General features: G+C 39.7%; 2 protein-coding genes across 7 annotated transcripts; one reads left to right on the top strand and one right to left on the bottom strand.

The window, feature by feature from the left end:
• On the top strand, positions 1-4,925 carry LOC115744387 (probable methyltransferase PMT21). Of its 5 annotated transcripts, none has more exons than XM_030679529.2 (8): positions 1-238; positions 1,587-1,894; positions 1,979-2,127; positions 2,223-2,418; positions 2,637-2,847; positions 3,078-3,756; positions 3,849-3,926; positions 4,217-4,925. In XM_030679529.2, exons 2-8 carry the CDS (start codon positions 1,610-1,612, stop codon positions 4,437-4,439), a joined length of 1,821 nt encoding a protein of 606 aa, XP_030535389.1. In that variant the 5' UTR covers positions 1-238; positions 1,587-1,609; the 3' UTR covers positions 4,440-4,925. The 5 variants fall into 5 exon arrangements, with proteins under 5 accessions (XP_030535389.1, XP_030535391.1, XP_030535392.1 ...); XM_030679531.2 differs by lacking the exon at positions 1-238 and adding an exon at positions 328-649; XM_030679532.2 differs by lacking the exon at positions 1-238 and adding an exon at positions 836-946.
• Positions 4,926-6,939: 2,014 nt separating this feature from the next.
• Positions 6,940-16,435, bottom strand: LOC115744385 (cyclin-dependent kinase F-4). 2 transcript variants are annotated; one of them, XM_030679526.2, is made up of 19 exons: positions 16,258-16,435; positions 13,257-13,512; positions 13,136-13,170; positions 12,473-13,037; positions 12,317-12,395; positions 12,160-12,228; positions 11,986-12,075; positions 11,755-11,893; positions 10,458-10,560; positions 10,293-10,345; positions 10,131-10,197; positions 9,803-9,911; positions 9,651-9,716; positions 9,419-9,487; positions 9,241-9,304; positions 9,026-9,136; positions 8,138-8,169; positions 7,601-7,676; positions 6,940-7,296 (listed from the first exon to the last, which is right to left on the bottom strand). In XM_030679526.2, the coding sequence occupies exons 4-19, from the start codon at positions 12,478-12,480 to the stop codon at positions 7,082-7,084; spliced, it is 1,350 nt and encodes a 449-aa protein (XP_030535386.1). In that variant the 5' UTR covers positions 12,481-13,037; positions 13,136-13,170; positions 13,257-13,512; positions 16,258-16,435; the 3' UTR covers positions 6,940-7,081. The 2 variants fall into 2 exon arrangements, with proteins under 2 accessions (XP_030535386.1, XP_030535385.1); XM_030679525.2 differs by having other exon boundaries at positions 7,601-7,679; positions 16,258-16,434.
• Between the last annotated feature and the right edge of the window lie 1,281 nt (positions 16,436-17,716).

Here is a 17,716-nt window from a genome sequence, read left to right on the forward strand (position 1 = left end):
AGCTAAGCAAAGACACCTGCGCGGTGGAGTTTATTTAAGCTTTCAGCTATGGTCGACGACTGAGAGAGAGATCGATCTCAGTTCCATTCCATTGCATGTTCATGCACGTCCTTCGTCTTTCTTAGCCTTCTCCTTCTCCTTCTCCTTCTCCTTCTTCTCTCTCTCTCTATCTCTTTCCCCTTCTGTTGCGAGATCTTGAAAATTTACAGGCCGAGAGGTGAAGAGGATTCGGAGGGAGGTGCGGTTTCATTCTCTCTCTCTCTCTCTCCCCATCTGACTGTTCTGTTCTGTTCTGTTCTGCTGTCTCTTTTTCCGCCGTACTTCCTGCGTCGTGCCTGACATCTGCGGTTACGTGATTTCCGTTTATGTCCTTCTCATCGTCACTTCATCGATTCCCGCGTCCCTCGCGGTCACATTCGCTGGTGGGTTAACTGTCAGATCTGATCATCGATGAACGAGCAGAATCGAGAGATTGCCCAACGAGTTAGAACGTAGTTTAACATAGTCAGAACGCATTGTTCCGGCAAAGTTTAGCGACTGGGGAGACATTGTCGAATTCGTGAATAGCCAGGATTAGCTTGTCGTACAGCAGCATTGGATCGCATCGCATTTGGTTTCTCCAATTGGATTGCATTTCTGTCTTTTTTCGGTATTGTTTTCCTTTGCTTTTCTTTCCTTTTATGTTCATTTGTAGTTGTCTCCGCTAATTTCTCACCTTCCTGCTAAAGCTTTGTTGAATTCCGGGTGTGTTTGATGGGGATGGCTTGGAACTATGTGCCCTTTTTTATTTTACTGCTTTTTTTTGCCTTGATTGATGGGCTTCAATGAGGTCATTTACCCACTGATGTTCAGGGAGATAATGAACTATTTAGTCGACAAGGACCATTTGGAGTTGCGTGATGGCATCAAACTTTTCTCGAGTTTCAAGCAATGATTGAATTGGACAGCGAATTTCCGTATTCATTTCTCTTTCGCTTTTCATTATTAGTGTGGGAACAAGGACAAAAGGAAAAGGGTTGATAGGAACATAAATAACGGTACTGAAATGGAAAGTAACATCTCTTGTTAGGTGCTCTCTCAGACTTTGTAAGCACAGTCTTTTCTACTTCTTTCTTTTTGCAGTGTGTTGAGTGATCGATGATGTTACTTGTAAGATCTGCCGTGAAACGCGCGTTTTCTCTGGTTTCTTGATGTCCTTTTCTCTGGCTGGATGCTGCACACTTGAAATTTTTGCACATCAGATAACGATTGGATAGTGTCTGGAATCTATGCTGGCAAAATTGCGGCTTCGAATCCTGCACTGCTATTTTAGAAACTTGAACTAGTTCCAGTTGTTTAATGTCTAGTTTACGAATGATCTGTTACTGATAGTCGAATTTATGTCAGCTGCATCCAGTTTCAAACAGTAACATTCAGAGAAGAAGCTGAATCTCTTTTGGCTGGAAGCCTGTACCGAACTAAGACCGAGATTATATAGAAGAAAGTGCTCAGCTTGTCTCATAAAGGGTGCATTTAGTATAGAGTAGGATAAAGCATGTGAATTGAGATTCTATTTGAATCATACAAGTAATGTTGCAATTGTGCAGGTAATTTTTAGAAATTTGTGGCCATGAAGTACAAGGATAAGGATGGGAAACCATGGATGCAATCTGATAAGAAGGCTAGGGTTGTTCCCTTGACGATTTTGCTCGTCATGCTATGTGGTTTTTCCTTTTATTTAGGGGGAATTTTCTGTTCCGGGAAGGACAGATTTGAGTCCGTTGACGTGAAAGATGTTGCGAAATCAGTCTCAGATCCCGAGGAATCAATGAGTTCCCCTCTGCAGATTAAATCTGTTTCATTCCCTGAATGCAGCAGTGACTACCAAGATTATACTCCGTGCACCGATCCAAGGGTATCAATTAGTCTTTGCATCATGGTGATATTTTTTCGAATTGTTTCCTCGTCACATCGATAGCTTATGATATATATTCTGCAGAGGTGGAAGAAGTACGGCACTCATCGCCTTACTTTCATGGAACGCCACTGCCCTCCAATTTTTGAAAGGAAGGAGTGTTTGGTTCCACCACCAGATGGTTACAAGCCACCCATCAGATGGCCGAAGAGCAGGGATCAGTGTTGGTACAGGTACTGCGATTTTCCACTCTGCGCTTTGGGTAGGAAATTATTGGTTGAAATGTGAACCTGGATTGTCTAATTTTTCTCTTTGGATATTCCTGAAGAAATGTACCATACGACTGGATCAACAAGCAAAAATCCAACCAGAACTGGCTGAGGAAACAAGGGGACAAGTTCTTATTTCCTGGAGGTGGAACTATGTTCCCGAGGGGTGTCAGTGCATATGTTGACTTGATGCAAGATCTGATCCCCGAAATGACAGACGGGACCATCCGCACTGCCATAGATACTGGGTGTGGGGTAAGCCTGCACTGTTTTTCTTGTTTCAATGTGGAATAAGTTGGTAATTGGTGGATCATCCTTATTGACTATTCGAGTACAAGAATCTTTCAGTTCTGTACCATAAGAGAAATTATTTCCTAAATTGTGGTTCCTCAGAGATTGTGTCCTTGATTATACATATGGTAGACTGCTATTCTGGTTCTGTTTAGCTTAATATATATGGTTGTCATTTCTAGGTTGCAAGCTGGGGAGGCGATCTGTTAGATCGTGGTATTCTTACCATTTCTCTTGCGCCAAGAGATAATCATGAAGCTCAAGTCCAGTTCGCATTGGAACGTGGAATTCCAGCTATACTCGGCATCATATCTACTCAACGTCTTCCTTTCCCTTCAAACTCATTTGATATGGCTCATTGCTCAAGATGCCTTATTCCATGGACAGAATTCGGTATACTCCATATCTTAGATTGCATTTCGGAATGTATAGCTTGAGAGTACTTCCCCTTTTGTTGAGCCTCAGCCATAGAATCAGTGAATTGTTAGGAAGCGTGATTGCTAGCTTACACCACTAAACCCAACTTTGGACTGCAAGCTTAAAAACTTCATATCCAGATGCCAAGCATCCTTTAACTCAATGTGTTAATTGTTGCTGCATTTCTGACCATCATGAGAACTCAGGTGGAATTTACCTCCTAGAAGTGCACCGAATACTACGTCCAGGAGGATTCTGGGTCCTGTCCGGTCCACCTGTCAACTATGAACACAGATGGAGAGGATGGAACACGACAGTGGAAGAGCAGAAATCAGATTATGATAAATTGCAGGATTTGCTGTCTTCGATGTGCTTCAAATTGTACAGCAAAAAGGACGACATTGCTGTGTGGCAGAAATCTTCCGACAACACTTGTTACAATAAGCTTGCCAATCCTGATGCATACCCTCCAAAATGCGATGATAGCCTTGAGCCAGATGCAGCTTGGTACACTCCACTTCGAACTTGTGCCGTGGTCCCAAACCCAAAGCTAAAGAAGTCAGATCTGGAATCGTTACCTAAATGGCCTGACAGGTTGCGGGTTGCACCGGAACGGGTTTCAGACGTTCATGGCCTGAGCAGTAGCAATAATTTTAAGCATGATGATAGTAAATGGAAGGTGCGGGTGAAGCATTACAAGAAGTTGCTTCCGTCTATTGGCACCGACAAGATAAGAAATGTCATGGACATGAATGCTGCCAATGGAGGTTTTGCGGCGGCTCTGATTGATTATCCGTTGTGGGTCATGAATGTGGTCTCATCATATTCAGCAAACACGCTTGCTGTGGTTTATGATCGAGGGCTTATTGGAACTTACCATGACTGGTATGTTCTGAAGCTGAGACGTTCTTTGCAACCCATACATAAAATGCATATTAATTATCTAGCATTAACCGGTTTTGTGTTTTATTTGACAGGTGTGAATCCTTTTCAACATACCCTCGAACCTATGATCTTCTTCACCTTGATGGTCTTTTTACTGCAGAAAGCCACAGGTATGCCTTCCTTGGAGATTTTTTCTTTTGGAAATCAATAAATTCCGTTGTTCATCGCTTAACCAGGCTAATCGGCCATAATCACAACAGTTTAACCTATCAGCATTTAATATGGTCTGCATAATATGATGAACAAGTGATCTGTAGGGTCTTGTCATTGCACAGTCTTGAGAGTCTGTCAAACGTTGCGACATTTAACTCGAGATGACATATCTCTTGCTGCCGAAGCTATGTAGAGAACTGATGAGCACCGTTTCTATTTTATGCGCTTACACTGCATACTTCTGCAGATGTGAGATGAAGTATGTGCTTCTGGAGATGGATCGGATCCTGCGTCCAGACGGTTATGCGATCATCCGGGAATCCAGCTACTTTGTGGACGGTATTGCGACACTAGCGAAGGGAATGAGATGGATTTGCCGCGAAGAAGACACTGAATATGGAGTCGAGAAAGAGAAACTACTAATATGCCATAAGAAACTCTGGTATTCATCTGACTCCAATTCAAGGTAAAAGAACAACAAAAAAAAGAAGGCATTATGAAGTTTGATTTGAAGCAAATTGGCAATACTTCAAAGGAGGGCCTGAGAGTTCTCTCAAGGTTAAAAGTGTTGAGGATTTGATTCAATGCCACACACAGTACACAGCATACAGAGATTTAGATTATTCTTCTCACCAGTGAAGAACCCTTAACAAGTCAAATTTTAAAGTCCAATAATAGTCAACAAATCAATATTGTGATTTTGTTAATCTGTAGTTGGCCCTTTAATATGGGAAATATGTTTAAGAGGAATTTCGGCTTGTATTCTTCGTCTTCTCTTTTTGTCCTACTAATTTTGCTCCCTTTCTATTTTGCCGTCCTTTGGTTTGCCGGCAGACAAATTACCGTCCGAAATCGGAGGATGTTGTGTAAAAGGTTGAGAAAATTCAACCTAATATAGCTTGTATTGTTCCAGTTCCAACCAGTCATTAATTGATATTTATATTCTTTCATGACTATGCTTATGTTCAGTGCTGCATGTCCATTTTGTTCATGTCTAAAGGCAGGTTCTAGTGTCTAGGGTCATACAACCATGTACTTTGTGGAACTATACCGTGTACCCTAATCTAATATTTATTCACGACCCTCTTTTTTTTATGAATGTATCACATTTAGATGCGGGAAAAATTTAAATAATTGGCAATTTCCAACCTTTTTAGAAGATGCGTGAAAACTTTAAATGATTGGCAATTTCCATCCTTATTAGAAAAATCAATTCTTAGCGGGCTCGGATATGTTCCACGTAAACCAATGATGTGTTGTCTTGAATGCTTAACGTGTTAATAACTTGGATTGGGACAATTTTAATTTGATTAAATTTTTTTGAAAAATATACAGGGTACCTGAAACTTGTGAAACTGATAAATGTCAAGTCTCAAGCGAGCATCCAATTTCCAAGAGCCTGTAGATTAGGTCTAGGTTTTAGAAACCTAGAACCAATAGGATACATGCCATGTTCCAATAATTAGAACGGATAGGGTTGGTTCCAAGATAGGCAATATGGATATTTTCCATAGATAGATTCCAGAGAAGGGGAGCGAGCTCCCTCAAGTCTATCATTCAATGGTAAATCCATCAAACGGGTGGGTCTAATCGGATCGAAAATGATATAACCCAAATTGATCCATTTTCACACAATATATATCTAGCGACTCATACCCGATCATATTACTTAAAAACTTTCAAATTTAACTTATTTTAGGAAAAATTATTTATTATAATTTCTTAAAAAATTATATTGCTGAAATACTATGAACAATTTTTTGTAATTAAAAAAAATGATTTTTTATATGTTATCATATTTTCTTTTTTTTCTTCTAAGTCCGACAAAGGTCGCTTGCCGACCTTGTTCGTCACGTAAGTGTCTCGGCCCTCGCTGGATTTTGTATAGAAAGAATTTCATAGAGACTCCCTGATTACGTGAGAAGAGAGAGGCTAACAACCGTCGGATCAAGTCATGAGACTCGATCTCCGCTACTGGATAGTGAGAATCTCTCTACTGTAAGATTGTTAGGCGAGAGTGGGTCTCCACCGTTAGATTAGTATGTAACAATAAAACTCTACCGTTAAATGAGAGGGGAGATCAACGGTGCAGTTAGAGTGATTCTTACTAAATAGGGATGCCATGTCCCTCATTTGTATTGGACTATATTTGAGCAAAAAAATCATCTCTCTCCAAGAACTCTCTGTAAACACTCTTCAATTTTGATTAGGTTTACCCTTTTTCTCGATTGATAAGATGAAATAGAGCGCAAGTGGCCCATTGCTCGTGATTTTTTAAGCTTACTGTGTGAAGTACCCATTCTCACTACCAACCAGCAAAGCCAAAATCTCGAAGCAACAAACTCAATGTTTCTAACAGCAGTGCGGATAAGGTAACAAATATCAGGTTCACAATTGTTCTGTCTTTATAGTCAACCGAAAAGTGATGGCGCTGCAGTGAACCAACAAGCTGTGCACTCCTACTAACCCCGCAGCCTACGACATCACATGAAACCATCTCTGTGATAAAAGCGAAACTGAAGAGATGCCACACGAAACCAATACAGTGATCAATGAAATTGAACGATGGCCAACTCCGGTCGAGCCATGTCCATCTCGGCTCTTTCAAAATATAATTCGGGAGGGTCATCAACTTTGTTAATGTCGCCGTCAGGTATTCAATTCATATTTTAATCAAGAAACGAAAAATGGTTTGACTTGATTTACGATTGAATAGAAGCAGAAATCTGGGGCATTTTACTTTCTTGGCTGCTGGTGACACCATTAGTGATGAGCTAAGCAGTTTACTACTCTAGGTGCACTAAAGCAGCTTAAGTTTTGTATAATATAGATTTGAGGTTGACCGGTATATGCCCCTAGTGAAACCGATAACCTCTATCACCACACACTTCGTTGTAAGAAAGCTAATGGCAAATCGACAATAAGCTCTGGCAGTTAAGATACACGTCCAGGAGAGAGAACACGCCAAAATAAAGCGAGCACAGTCGATTCACATATTTATATAACCAAAGAAGCATTTGGTCAAATCATCAAACTCACGGTGTAAAGCTATCGAAACATTTTAGTTATTTGGACACCATCTACTTGAACATCATAAAGAGAGCTAACCATCTTATCCTGTGACTTTCCGCGAAAAGGCACGGCCAGGTGGAATCTTGTTTGGCTTACTTCGAAACATGTCGCCAGGCTCACCACGCCATCCTCCGGCCTTCATAGGGTGCGGCACTCGCGGTATGGCAGAATCCTTTCGGGAACTTAGTGACATGTTTGCCATCTTCTGTGCTGCGCCAGCAACAGCACTCGCTGTTCCACCCTTATTTATAGAGGCTGGCAATTCATACAGCAGCCAAAGTCAAGACTCAAGAAACACCGGTTTATGACAAGGCAACCTCACATCCATGTCATCATATTGGACATACAACACCATGCATTTATTAGATTAACGATGAATATTGGAGATACAACACAGCATTCTCAGTAGCATGTGCGCCTGAATTGACAAAGCTTATGCGCACTCCTTAATGGACTCGCAAATGAAATAAAACAAGCAAGAGAAACCAAGCTTGCTTCTGAAAAATGCATGATAAGTGGAAGACACACAGAAGGAAAGGGCACCAAGAAAAATACTTACATGGGCTGTTCTTCCCTGGTGGGCGATATTTCTGTTGTTTGATGAAGGTACTTGATGACTTGTTATGATTTGCATCCTTCTAAAAAAAGAAAGTAAAAGATGCTCAGATCCAAGTACAAATGAATCCGATTGGCCAATAATCTTAGGACAACGTATTTTTTAATATCCTAATTTTATACATGTATCCTGTGTGTGTGCGCAAGCGGGCAGAGAGAGAGAGAGAGAGAGAGCATGGTTCAAAATTTACTTAAATGCAATGAATGAACAAGTGGCGCTACTTCTCTATAATTTCAGTTATCAGGCCTAGCTAATTGAAGCAAGTCTGAATGGTCTCTTGAAGGGTACTTGTACACGTGTAAACTGGAAGGACATGCAGGACCGATGAACAAATCCCACACATGAAACTTCAAAAGAGACTCAAAGCATTTTATCATCTCTTTAAGACTGCCTTTCCATTTAAAGCCACCCCACTATGAGCAACTCCTGTCTTAAACCTGATTCTACATAAAAATCAAAACACAGGTAAGAGACTCGTACCTCACTGCCCATGTTTAGCTTCCTTTCTACACCTGCAATAACAAAGGGAATGAAGTTAAATATGTTTTGTATCAAATCTAACTTAAAACAGATGTGCATATTCATCTGCATCCATAATTGTCAATTTATTAGGAGCAACTATTCACAGAACATGCCTCCATGCCTCCAGGTAATCAACTTTAGATCTGTCCTTTATAGTTAAATATTAAACAATTACCTGGATGGAAAGGAAAAATAGATGACATGCCAGCAGGTAAAAAGAGTTGTACGTGACTCGAACAAGAGTCTTACATCATCATGGCAGGTGCTTGAATTAACAAGGATACTATCAGGTCCTACCACTCGAACATTCGCTAACAATGCCAAGCATCAAGCTAAGCATTTACAGCTATGAGATTTTAGGTAATATGCCAAATACACATGAACCTCTTGAGGCACTACTACCTAGTGGAACAACTATACGGAAGGCGAATTGCAGCTTTAAATTTGTTTCAAGTTCGTCTTGTGTCAATAAATCCCATAATTCAGTAACTACCTCACAAAACTTCATTTCAACTCCCGAAAATACGAAAAGTTTCCCTTTACAACTTGAAATCATTTCTTGTATAAGTTCTAGTTTTTACCCTAATCTCCCGCATAAACACTTATCATAGGGCCGTGAATCCAGAAAACCACAAAGATCGGCAAAGAACCAATGATGATCTAGGTGGGAGAATGCAATTTCTTTAAAGCTTCATATATTTCAAAATCATAGCATTAACATACTGTTATCTCCTGAGCCTGAATCAACACATAATATCATATACAGGTTAACTGAAGTTGCTATACTCTATCTCATTGTCACATTTTTGTCAAGAGGGCTAAGAATGATTGACAATATTACGCAACCTTTGTTGACAGGCTGCTGTTTTGGCGATGAAAGGTTGCCTGAGAGCTTTGAACTGGCTACAGCAGCTGTTCTTCTAGTATTTTGCAACTGCAAAGGTGCTCTAGCGCCAACTGTGCCCATACAAGTGAATAACTCATGTATGATGACAAAAGAAATCCAAGGAGATTTTTCTTCTCATGTCCAGTAAAAGGATATTAAGACTAATAAAGAGAACCTGAAGGAGGGGTTCTTGGAGCAGTTGCTTTCACACGAAGAGACGGTGGAACATAAAAGCAACTCTGGCACAGACACGAGTACAGTACACGTTACAAAGAAGCCACAAGTCCAAAGATTGAAAGTAATAAAACTTTTCTGAAACTTTCTGAAGGAAAGAAAGGGGACAATATAGTCACCTGAAAGAAAGGAAGCTGCAATGCTTCAGCTGCCGTCGGCCTCTTGCAGGGATCCCATGAACAAAGTGACTGTCAATGAAACGAAAGCACATTAAAGTAAATAGCAAACTAGATCAGTGAGCAGTAAGGCTGCAAACTGGGTTCTCCCCATAAAATGCAAGCTGAAGCATCAACCATCGAACTTCAGCTATAAAAGGCCATAATGCATTTCCGTAGTTTACAATTCACTTACCTTTATAAGACTAATAGCATGTTCACTTGCAGATGGTATCGCCACAGAAAGATCAACACCAGAAAACTGCATCACAAAACTAATTCCATCTTGTAAACGCACACTAGAGAATATAAGTATAGAAGGAAGCAGTAATCTAAAAAACTTATTACCTGGGGGAACTGATAATTAATGGCCTTTGCAAGATGAAGGCCTTCTGCCCAAGAGTCTGGGGCAGGACTACCTAATACACTGCATATTTTGTATATCTCATCTGCTTCACTGAATGCATCACAGGTGAAGTGTTAATTACTTGTGCACTCAATACCAACCAGCGAGCAACATCTAAGAGAAAGCAGTCGAGAAAGCTACAAAGCATACTAAAAAACAATTAAGTTACGAGCTCCACATAAACTGTAACGAGGCAAGCAGAAAATTTTCAGAGCAGAATAAATTCAATTGCGCAGTTTTAAGAGGAAAGACCTACACCAGGACATATACCTGCTGCCTGGAAAAAGTGGACGCAGGTTGAACATTTCAGCCATTATAGCACCCATAGCCCACATATCTACATGAGCAAAGCAAAAAGAAAAGTTTGTTGCTGATTATAAATCATGTCTTTAAATAATCCAAGTAGACAGTTACACTGTCATGACAACTCACCAACTTTAGGACCATACGTAAATGACTGAAGCAAGACTTCCGGCGCTCGATACCTGTAATTCATTTCATTGTTTTTTGTGTCAAGACAACACAGCAGATAACAAAAAGAATACTGATGATTGCTGAAATAATTTGAATTCTAATACGAGAGTACATTTCACCCACCAGCGTGTTGAGACGTATTCAGTGTATGGTGGCCGCGAATTTATTTCACGAGCAAGGCCAAAATCAGCTATTTTAATCGTTTCTTTCGTAACCAGCAAATTTTCTGAGAGAGAGAGAGAGAGAGAGAGAGAGAGAGATTCAAACCTAAAAGCATAGGGAAACTGAAAGATAAGAAAAGAGGAGAAATTATGCTATGGGCCAGACATGTGCAATTTCATATAAAAACCCATTGCAGGTCATGATGATAGATGCACCAGACTTGTATGTGCACTGGAAATACAACAGAACACACAAAGGTAATTCAGCAAGCATCTCCCACAGAAGGGGTGGAAGAGAGGGGGAGGGGGTACATTTTAGATGTAAGCCCAAATCCCAAAAAATTGTATAATAGACTCAGTAGACAACGTAGTGAAGCAACTCTTACTGAGATGCAACTAATAGCTACAAAAAATTATCCTAAAAAATTAGGCAAAGAACTATACAAGAAAGAAAAGCAAAAAGGAGAACTATTTATGAAAGAAAAGCAGATGATTCCAAACTCGATTGTAAAGGTAACTCCCTATGTACTGGCGAGTGGTAAAGAGGGATTCAACAACTAAAAGAAAGATTGATTCTTTGGGATCCTTCCTTTCTTCAAACGGAACGTTCTCATGGTTCGGCAATCTAGCTCTGGAGCTGATGTGGAATGTTTAGGGTTGGTAAAAGGTGTATTACTTTATGTTAAATAATACAAACATAAGAAAACCTCTTTTGACATAATGGTTGAGCCCGCAAGATTATGCTGGTCTATATGTGTTTAGCTTTCCTCAGTGTGATTTACTGCCTATGTCCTGAATCCTTGCGAGTTACATATGAGCTATTGCCGCCAATAATCCCACATTAATGAGTTTTTCCCTACAAAAGAAAAAAGAATAACGTGCCTAGCTACTGAGCGATAGCACAGAATCATCAAGCTAACAATTCTACAGAACATCTAGAGAGCGTCTCCTGAAGTCAGAACACATGGCAAATCCTGAATATATGCTGATGAGAAGGCGACTAACATCTATCGACAGCACTAAAATACCAGGTACTCAAGTCGATTCTACTCAAAGAAAGGTACAAATAGAATAACAACTAGAAAGGGAGAGGTTCAGGGAACCAGTAATTAAATATCTAAAACTAGACTAATTTAATTTCTCCAAGAAGAATAGCCACCATCCTTCGTTTGGTCATAAACTATGTGCTTTTTTCTAATCATTACGAAGCCGATACTGAATCAAACATTAAATTATGCCCTAAACTCAAGGTTTGTTACCTGGTTTAAGGTCACGGTGGAAGTACCCGCGCTGATGCATGTATGTAAGACCTTGAAATACTTGAAAGCACCAATTTCTGATTTCTGCTTCAGAAAATAATTTTTCTCTGTCTTTCATGAGCTGGTACAAGTTGAACTCCTGAAGCAGGCACAAATAGTGAGCAATTATCTCGCAATTATACCCAAAGTAGGACAAGCACTCGCTCGATGAGAAGAAACACAAAAGTGTACCATGTACTCAAACACGAAATACAAGATATCATTTTCCCGGATGACTTCCTTAAGCTTCACGATGTTTGGATGGTTTAACTTCCTCAATGACTGACATAAAAAAGAAACTTCAATAAATAACGGCATAGAAACACTGGATGATTAGGTTAAAAGACAAATACTATGCTGTAACACCTTCACTTCTCTCAAATTTATGCACTCCTCCCACGAGTAATATTTCTTCTTCATTTTCTTAACTGCAACCTGCATAAAGAATGGTGTGCTATACTGATTAGATAGCAGATCTCCAAACTACAACTGCTATCAAAACGTACACTGCAAACACACTTACAACTTCACCAGACAGCTTATTTATAGCTCGCCAAACACTTCCAAATGTTCCATCACCAACTTCTTTTATTAATTTGTACCTACAGCAACAGAAAACCAATCAGACAATCCACATATACAAGCATGCAAAGAATGAACTGCATGGAGTTGAAATTACCTCTCCATTCTTTCAGAAGCAAAGCAACCGAAATAGATTGAGGCTCTTTCTTTATTCCAGAAGACCAAAATAAAACTAATGTCCCAGGAAGTATAACAATTACAAGCAGATGACTCTTAGTTAACTGTATATACTACGAATAAATGCCGTTGCTCATCTAGCTGAATCTACCGCTCATATTGGAAGGCACAAGCTGCGATTGTGCCACCTGACGTATTCTGTCAGACAGATTTCCCAGCTTTATTAATTATTGAACTGAAGGCGTGATACCCGTGACAATGCAAAGGCAGAAAAGGACAGACACCTTCGAACATGCTGAACCGATTACACCCAACTAAAAGGATTGCCTCTCAATTCAGGGATACTGCATCTGGAAGTAGTATCCAAGATTCAACTACAGCAAGAGCTATCTCATCCACACGACTCCTTTGCAGATGTCCAACGATGAGTATCTGGTCAACCAAACCATCCTGCACTATATAAGGACTATCTTCTGTTCTAATGCAACAACTTCCAGTAAAGTTGCCCACAAGCAGATATTGATTGTTAGGTGCCGCATTCAGCCCTGTAAAGAAGAAATGGTGTTACAAATGAAAAATGAGCACAGAATCCTACGAGGATATCAAATTAATATTTAGAATACAGAAGTGTCATGACATTCACCTTCCACGACTTCTCTCAGAAATTTTCACATGAAGCTGAAATGGAAAAGCACCGTCCAATTTAAAGTTAGTTAGAGAATCTTTTCAGTCAGCACAACGGAAAAACAAGAAGAGCCGCTTACCTGGTACAATGCACTGATGATTCGCCTCCTATGCTATAAAAACCTCGCATTATTCCTCTTCCACTATTCATCCAAAAAGCTGACAACTATGTGCAATTCACAAAGGAAACCTGAAGAAAATCTCCAAGCACAAAAAACCGCCAATCAAGCATTTCCTGGAAAGAGAGTATCCAACACTTTGGGCGATTCAACCAAAACCGCAGCTGCTCCATATCTTATGAAACAAACACTGTTTCCAATCCTAATTGACTGTAACCTGACAAATAGATTACAATGTCAGACCTTGAACCAAAGAAGTGAGACACATATTGTTCAATCAAGCAAGGTTGCGTGATCTGTGGCAATAACACAATAGGCAAACAAGTACAAGCATAGAGAAGCTGATTCTCATGAAAGGAAAATCTAAAACAAGCTGATGCTCCTGCAAATTTTCAATTATGTACCTAAATATTGACCCAAAACTGATGAAACAAGATCCTCTTTTCCTAAGCATATTGACAACTTGTGGATACGTCCCATTATGTTAAACAAGGACAAAAAAAGAAACAGCGATCATAAACCATACTAGAAATTGGCATCCTATAGATTGCCTAGTCCCATGATTTGTTAAACAAGTCACCATCCAATTCTGAAGCAAAAGATACATGATGATAATGACAACAAAAAGATGTGCACAAAAACCCGATGAAATTTCAAATGCTACCAACCAGTTCCAAATATCACGGGTTAAAGAAACTATTCTGGATTATTTCACAACAAAAAAGCTACTCTATAACAACAAAAAGATGTACAAAAACCCAATCCAATTCCAAATGCCACCAATCATTTCCAAATATCACAGGTTAAAGAAGCTGTTCTGGATCATTTCACAACAAAAAAACTCCTCTACTAGTTCTCTTTGATTGTTAAAAAGAAAGGTATTATCAGCATATACAAAGCCATTAGGAACTAACGACATGTTAGAAGACTATATTGAGTTGGAACGAAAAATGAGGGAGTTGAACTTGAGGAGAATGAATTGAAGATAGAGAAAGCTGCCTTTTCTTTTGTTGCCTGGGAGAGACTAAATTTGGAAATGAAGAAAATGTGAGAGGAGTGCTCAAATTGTTTGGAATACAAAGCAAATGGACCAAATGAAGTTTTGTTAGATGAAATAAGAATTGAGGACAACTACTTATGGGAAAAAGAGTGTAGCGTAAACTTGTAGGTTCAATTTAGTATTCTCAAAAGCAATCTTCCCAAGTTTGGAATACTGAGATTTGTGGGTCGAAAAAATGAATTAGGTGGGTCCCCAATGCAAATAATCCATCCTCATTTTCCTCCCTCCACTGTTCTCTGTTCCTGAACAAGGTAAAATGTAATTATCACTATTTTCGTGTAAGATCTCTTTCAACTTTCCCAAACATAGCCTCAAAGTATCATGACCAGTAATATCATACAGAAACCCGAGTAGTAATACCATATGGAAACCTGAAGTATGAAATTTACTCTTTTAACAAAGAAGAAAGAAGTATACAAACACAGAGGCAAAACATGAGAACAGAACATGGAATTGTCACATTAAATAAATTTGAATCCAAGTTCTGTTTAGCACAAGGAATTCTCTGCCTGCTAATTAATCAGCCTCCGTCTAGTAAGAACCTCAAACGCATCAAAAAAGACTGCTCTGATAGAATTTTTCTCTCATATTTTTCTACCTCATGAATTCCCAGAAAGGTTTCCCATTTTTGCGAGATAGTGCATGATGATCTAAAAGCTTCCCATGTAGGCATGGGCTGAACTTCACGGGCTACAAGATTGGCAACTGCATCTTATCTTAAGCAGCAAGAACATAAAAATTCTCAAGCACTGAAACTCTCGGTAGAAAGGATGAATAGTAATTGCACCTCTTACTAAAAAAATTCTACTCTCCATCAAACACAAAAGATTCCTTCTTGGAGCCAATCAAGTTAAGGAACGCAATCGAACCAACCAACTCGACAGAATTTGACTTGTGGAACTTGACTCCGACAGTACCCAGCTGGAGGCCAATCAAGCTTGAGTTTTCAAGCCAAGCTCGATGAGGTAAAGCACGGGAGACTCCCCAGCTTGGCTCGATGATCCGAAATTAGATCTTCTAAACAAATCTAGTAGATTTCTTTATTTTTACAACAAAGAGTACATTTAACATAGTATGATCCAACAATAAGTTAAAATTGTCTCTCAAATTCTATTCCCTTGCGAAGCACGGAGAGTCATAACTTGTTAGCGTATGCAGTCTTGTGTTGGATTGGACTCAACTGAAACTCCAGCTCAAGCTCTCAAGGTGCAGTCAACTACTTAATCATGCTCGCAAATCACTCAAAGCAATATAAAGTTGCTCGAGTATTCAGCAAGTCGAGCTCTACTTTCAATTGATTTTTCCCCTTAATAATCACTTAAAAGGGAGGAAAAGCACAAAAAGGAGAAACATACAAACAGATAGAAACCAAAAGCAAATGCAGCTGATTAAAATTACGGAGTACAAGCCCACAAAATACGGTGACGGCACCACACTAAAGAGATCGGACAGAGCATTTAACGATTGGCCCAAATCCAAAAGCCAAAGAAGATAAACCGATTTCACTTCACATCAAAACCATCAGGAATAGAAAATTTCGAGGGCATTATAGCAAAGCCATTGATCTCAACCGCCAAATTCCTCATAAACGACTAGCAAGCCACCAAAGCAGACCTCGACCCAATAGCTCGACATTAGCGAAAATCTCGTCATACGAATCGCCATAAACCGAACCCTAGACAACAGTAGGTCCTTTCCAACACCAACCCGCACGAACGAAACGACATCCGGATCCGATCCAATCCGAACCGATCTCGCCGGATCTAACAAGAAATGCGCTCAATCATCCAAAAACCAGACCTCAAAAGCACGGAGATCCAGCGATCCATCACAACACGCACATTTCCACAAGGTGCGATCGCATGGACAGAGAGAGACAGAGAGACAGAGAGAGAGAGAGACCTGAGAGCCAAACGGCATGAATGAGCGTCGCCGAGGACGGGAAGATAGAGAGAGAAAAAGAGAGAGAGAGAGGGCTTCCTTCTCCGCCACTCGAGGAATTTTTCGGGGAGGTATTCCGCCGTCTGGTCTTCCTCTCCGATCTTGGCCTGCGTCCGGGAACACGAGGCCCCGCTTCGTTGGTGGGCGTGCGTTTATATAGCCCACGTTGTTTTTTTTTTTTTTTTGAAGTTTTTTCGGGTACTGATTGGGACCGGTGGAGGAGCGGAACCATGATGCCCTTAATCATTTTGGCATTTATTCGGTACCCGTGCCGGTGCCTAAAGTAAAAAGCAAGATATCGAACCTTGATTCCAGGCCGATATCGCTGGATCAAAAAGAAAGGAATAATTTAATTACTGCATAAGATCCAACGGTCAACAATTTTTCACATATGCATTTAAAGGATTCCGTCCGTCGAGGAGTAGCCTTTAAAGGCTTGTTAAAAAGACCGTTTAAGGTAAGATTGCAAAACTACTTTAATTGGTGGTATGTATAATCAACACTTGGAAAGGATATCTTTTTGTTAGAATCGAGCTGGTATTTCGACATATTAGGATATGTACAGTAAGTGCTTCGAGAAGATCATGGAAACAAGAACGGTTTTTTTTTATTTTTAATTATTATGTCACTGTCGATGATGGTGGCAGAAAATTCTAGGTAAATCACTTTTCCTATTAAGTTTTGATAGGTCTATTGTTTTATTAAATTTATGAACTATTTAATGGATGTTAATGACGATTATTTTTCTAAAGGGAGTGATAGCCAGATAAGAGAAGGAGATATTTCCATAATTTCTTATAGAGAGAAGATGAGTGAGTTGATTGCGACATGTTATGGGAATCGTTCTTGATTTATCTTTGTGAATTAATTGCACCCTTTTAGTTCTCGAACCACATGCCATTTGTATTACGAGGTGATTTCGAAATTCACAATGTAAAACCATTTGAAAATGCCATTTGTATTACGAGGTGGGTAGCTTTTTTTGTAAGTCTTTGTGTAGACTTATCTTACTTGGTACCCTTCTTTTCTACTCTTGAGTACAATGTGTCTTATCTTACTTGGTAGAGATCGTCGGTTGCGATTTACCATGCCACATAATAAATCAGTTTTATTGATTTGTATTAACATTCGAACGGGGTAAAATGAAATTCAGTGGTCGACTGATCAATGGTTGAACGGTGATGATCAGAGGTGGGTCATCCATCGCGTGGCTACTTGGCAGCTTGTTAGGAGCCCCTGACCTAATTTGTCATGTTTTGCTTTGGTACCAAATCCGGACCACTCGTCATGGATTCTTCGTAGGCTTTCATGATGGTTGAGCCCAAAATCATTGACCCCCAATAATACCAACAATCCCACTTTAAGTTTTTGCTTTTTTTGGATCAAATGCCACTCTTGTTAGTATGTTGTTTATTGAGAT

This window comes from Rhodamnia argentea, chromosome 9 (assembly GCF_020921035.1).
Source record: "Rhodamnia argentea isolate NSW1041297 chromosome 9, ASM2092103v1, whole genome shotgun sequence".
In the NCBI taxonomy this organism is placed as follows: Eukaryota; Viridiplantae; Streptophyta; class Magnoliopsida; order Myrtales; family Myrtaceae; genus Rhodamnia; species Rhodamnia argentea.

What these genes read in the sequence shown, in the direction of transcription:
- LOC115744387 (XM_030679529.2), top strand. Translation starts at nt 1,610, where the DNA reads ATGAAGTACAAGGATAAGGATGGGAAACCATGGATGCAATCTGATAAG. An exon ending in CCATAGATACTGGGTGTGGG is followed by an intron (nt 2,419 to 2,636) that starts GTAAGCCTGCAC and finishes TGTCATTTCTAG; the next exon opens with GTTGCAAGCTGGGGAGGCGA. An exon ending in TATTCCATGGACAGAATTCG is followed by an intron (nt 2,848 to 3,077) that starts GTATACTCCATA and finishes ATGAGAACTCAG; the next exon opens with GTGGAATTTACCTCCTAGAA.
- LOC115744385 (XM_030679525.2), bottom strand. An exon ending in TACGTATGGTCCTAAAGTTG is followed by an intron (nt 10,198 to 10,292) that starts GTGAGTTGTCAT and finishes TTGCTCATGTAG; the next exon opens with ATATGTGGGCTATGGGTGCT. An exon ending in TGCAGCTTCCTTTCTTTCAG is followed by an intron (nt 9,305 to 9,418) that starts GTGACTATATTG and finishes TGTCTGTGCCAG; the next exon opens with AGTTGCTTTTATGTTCCACC.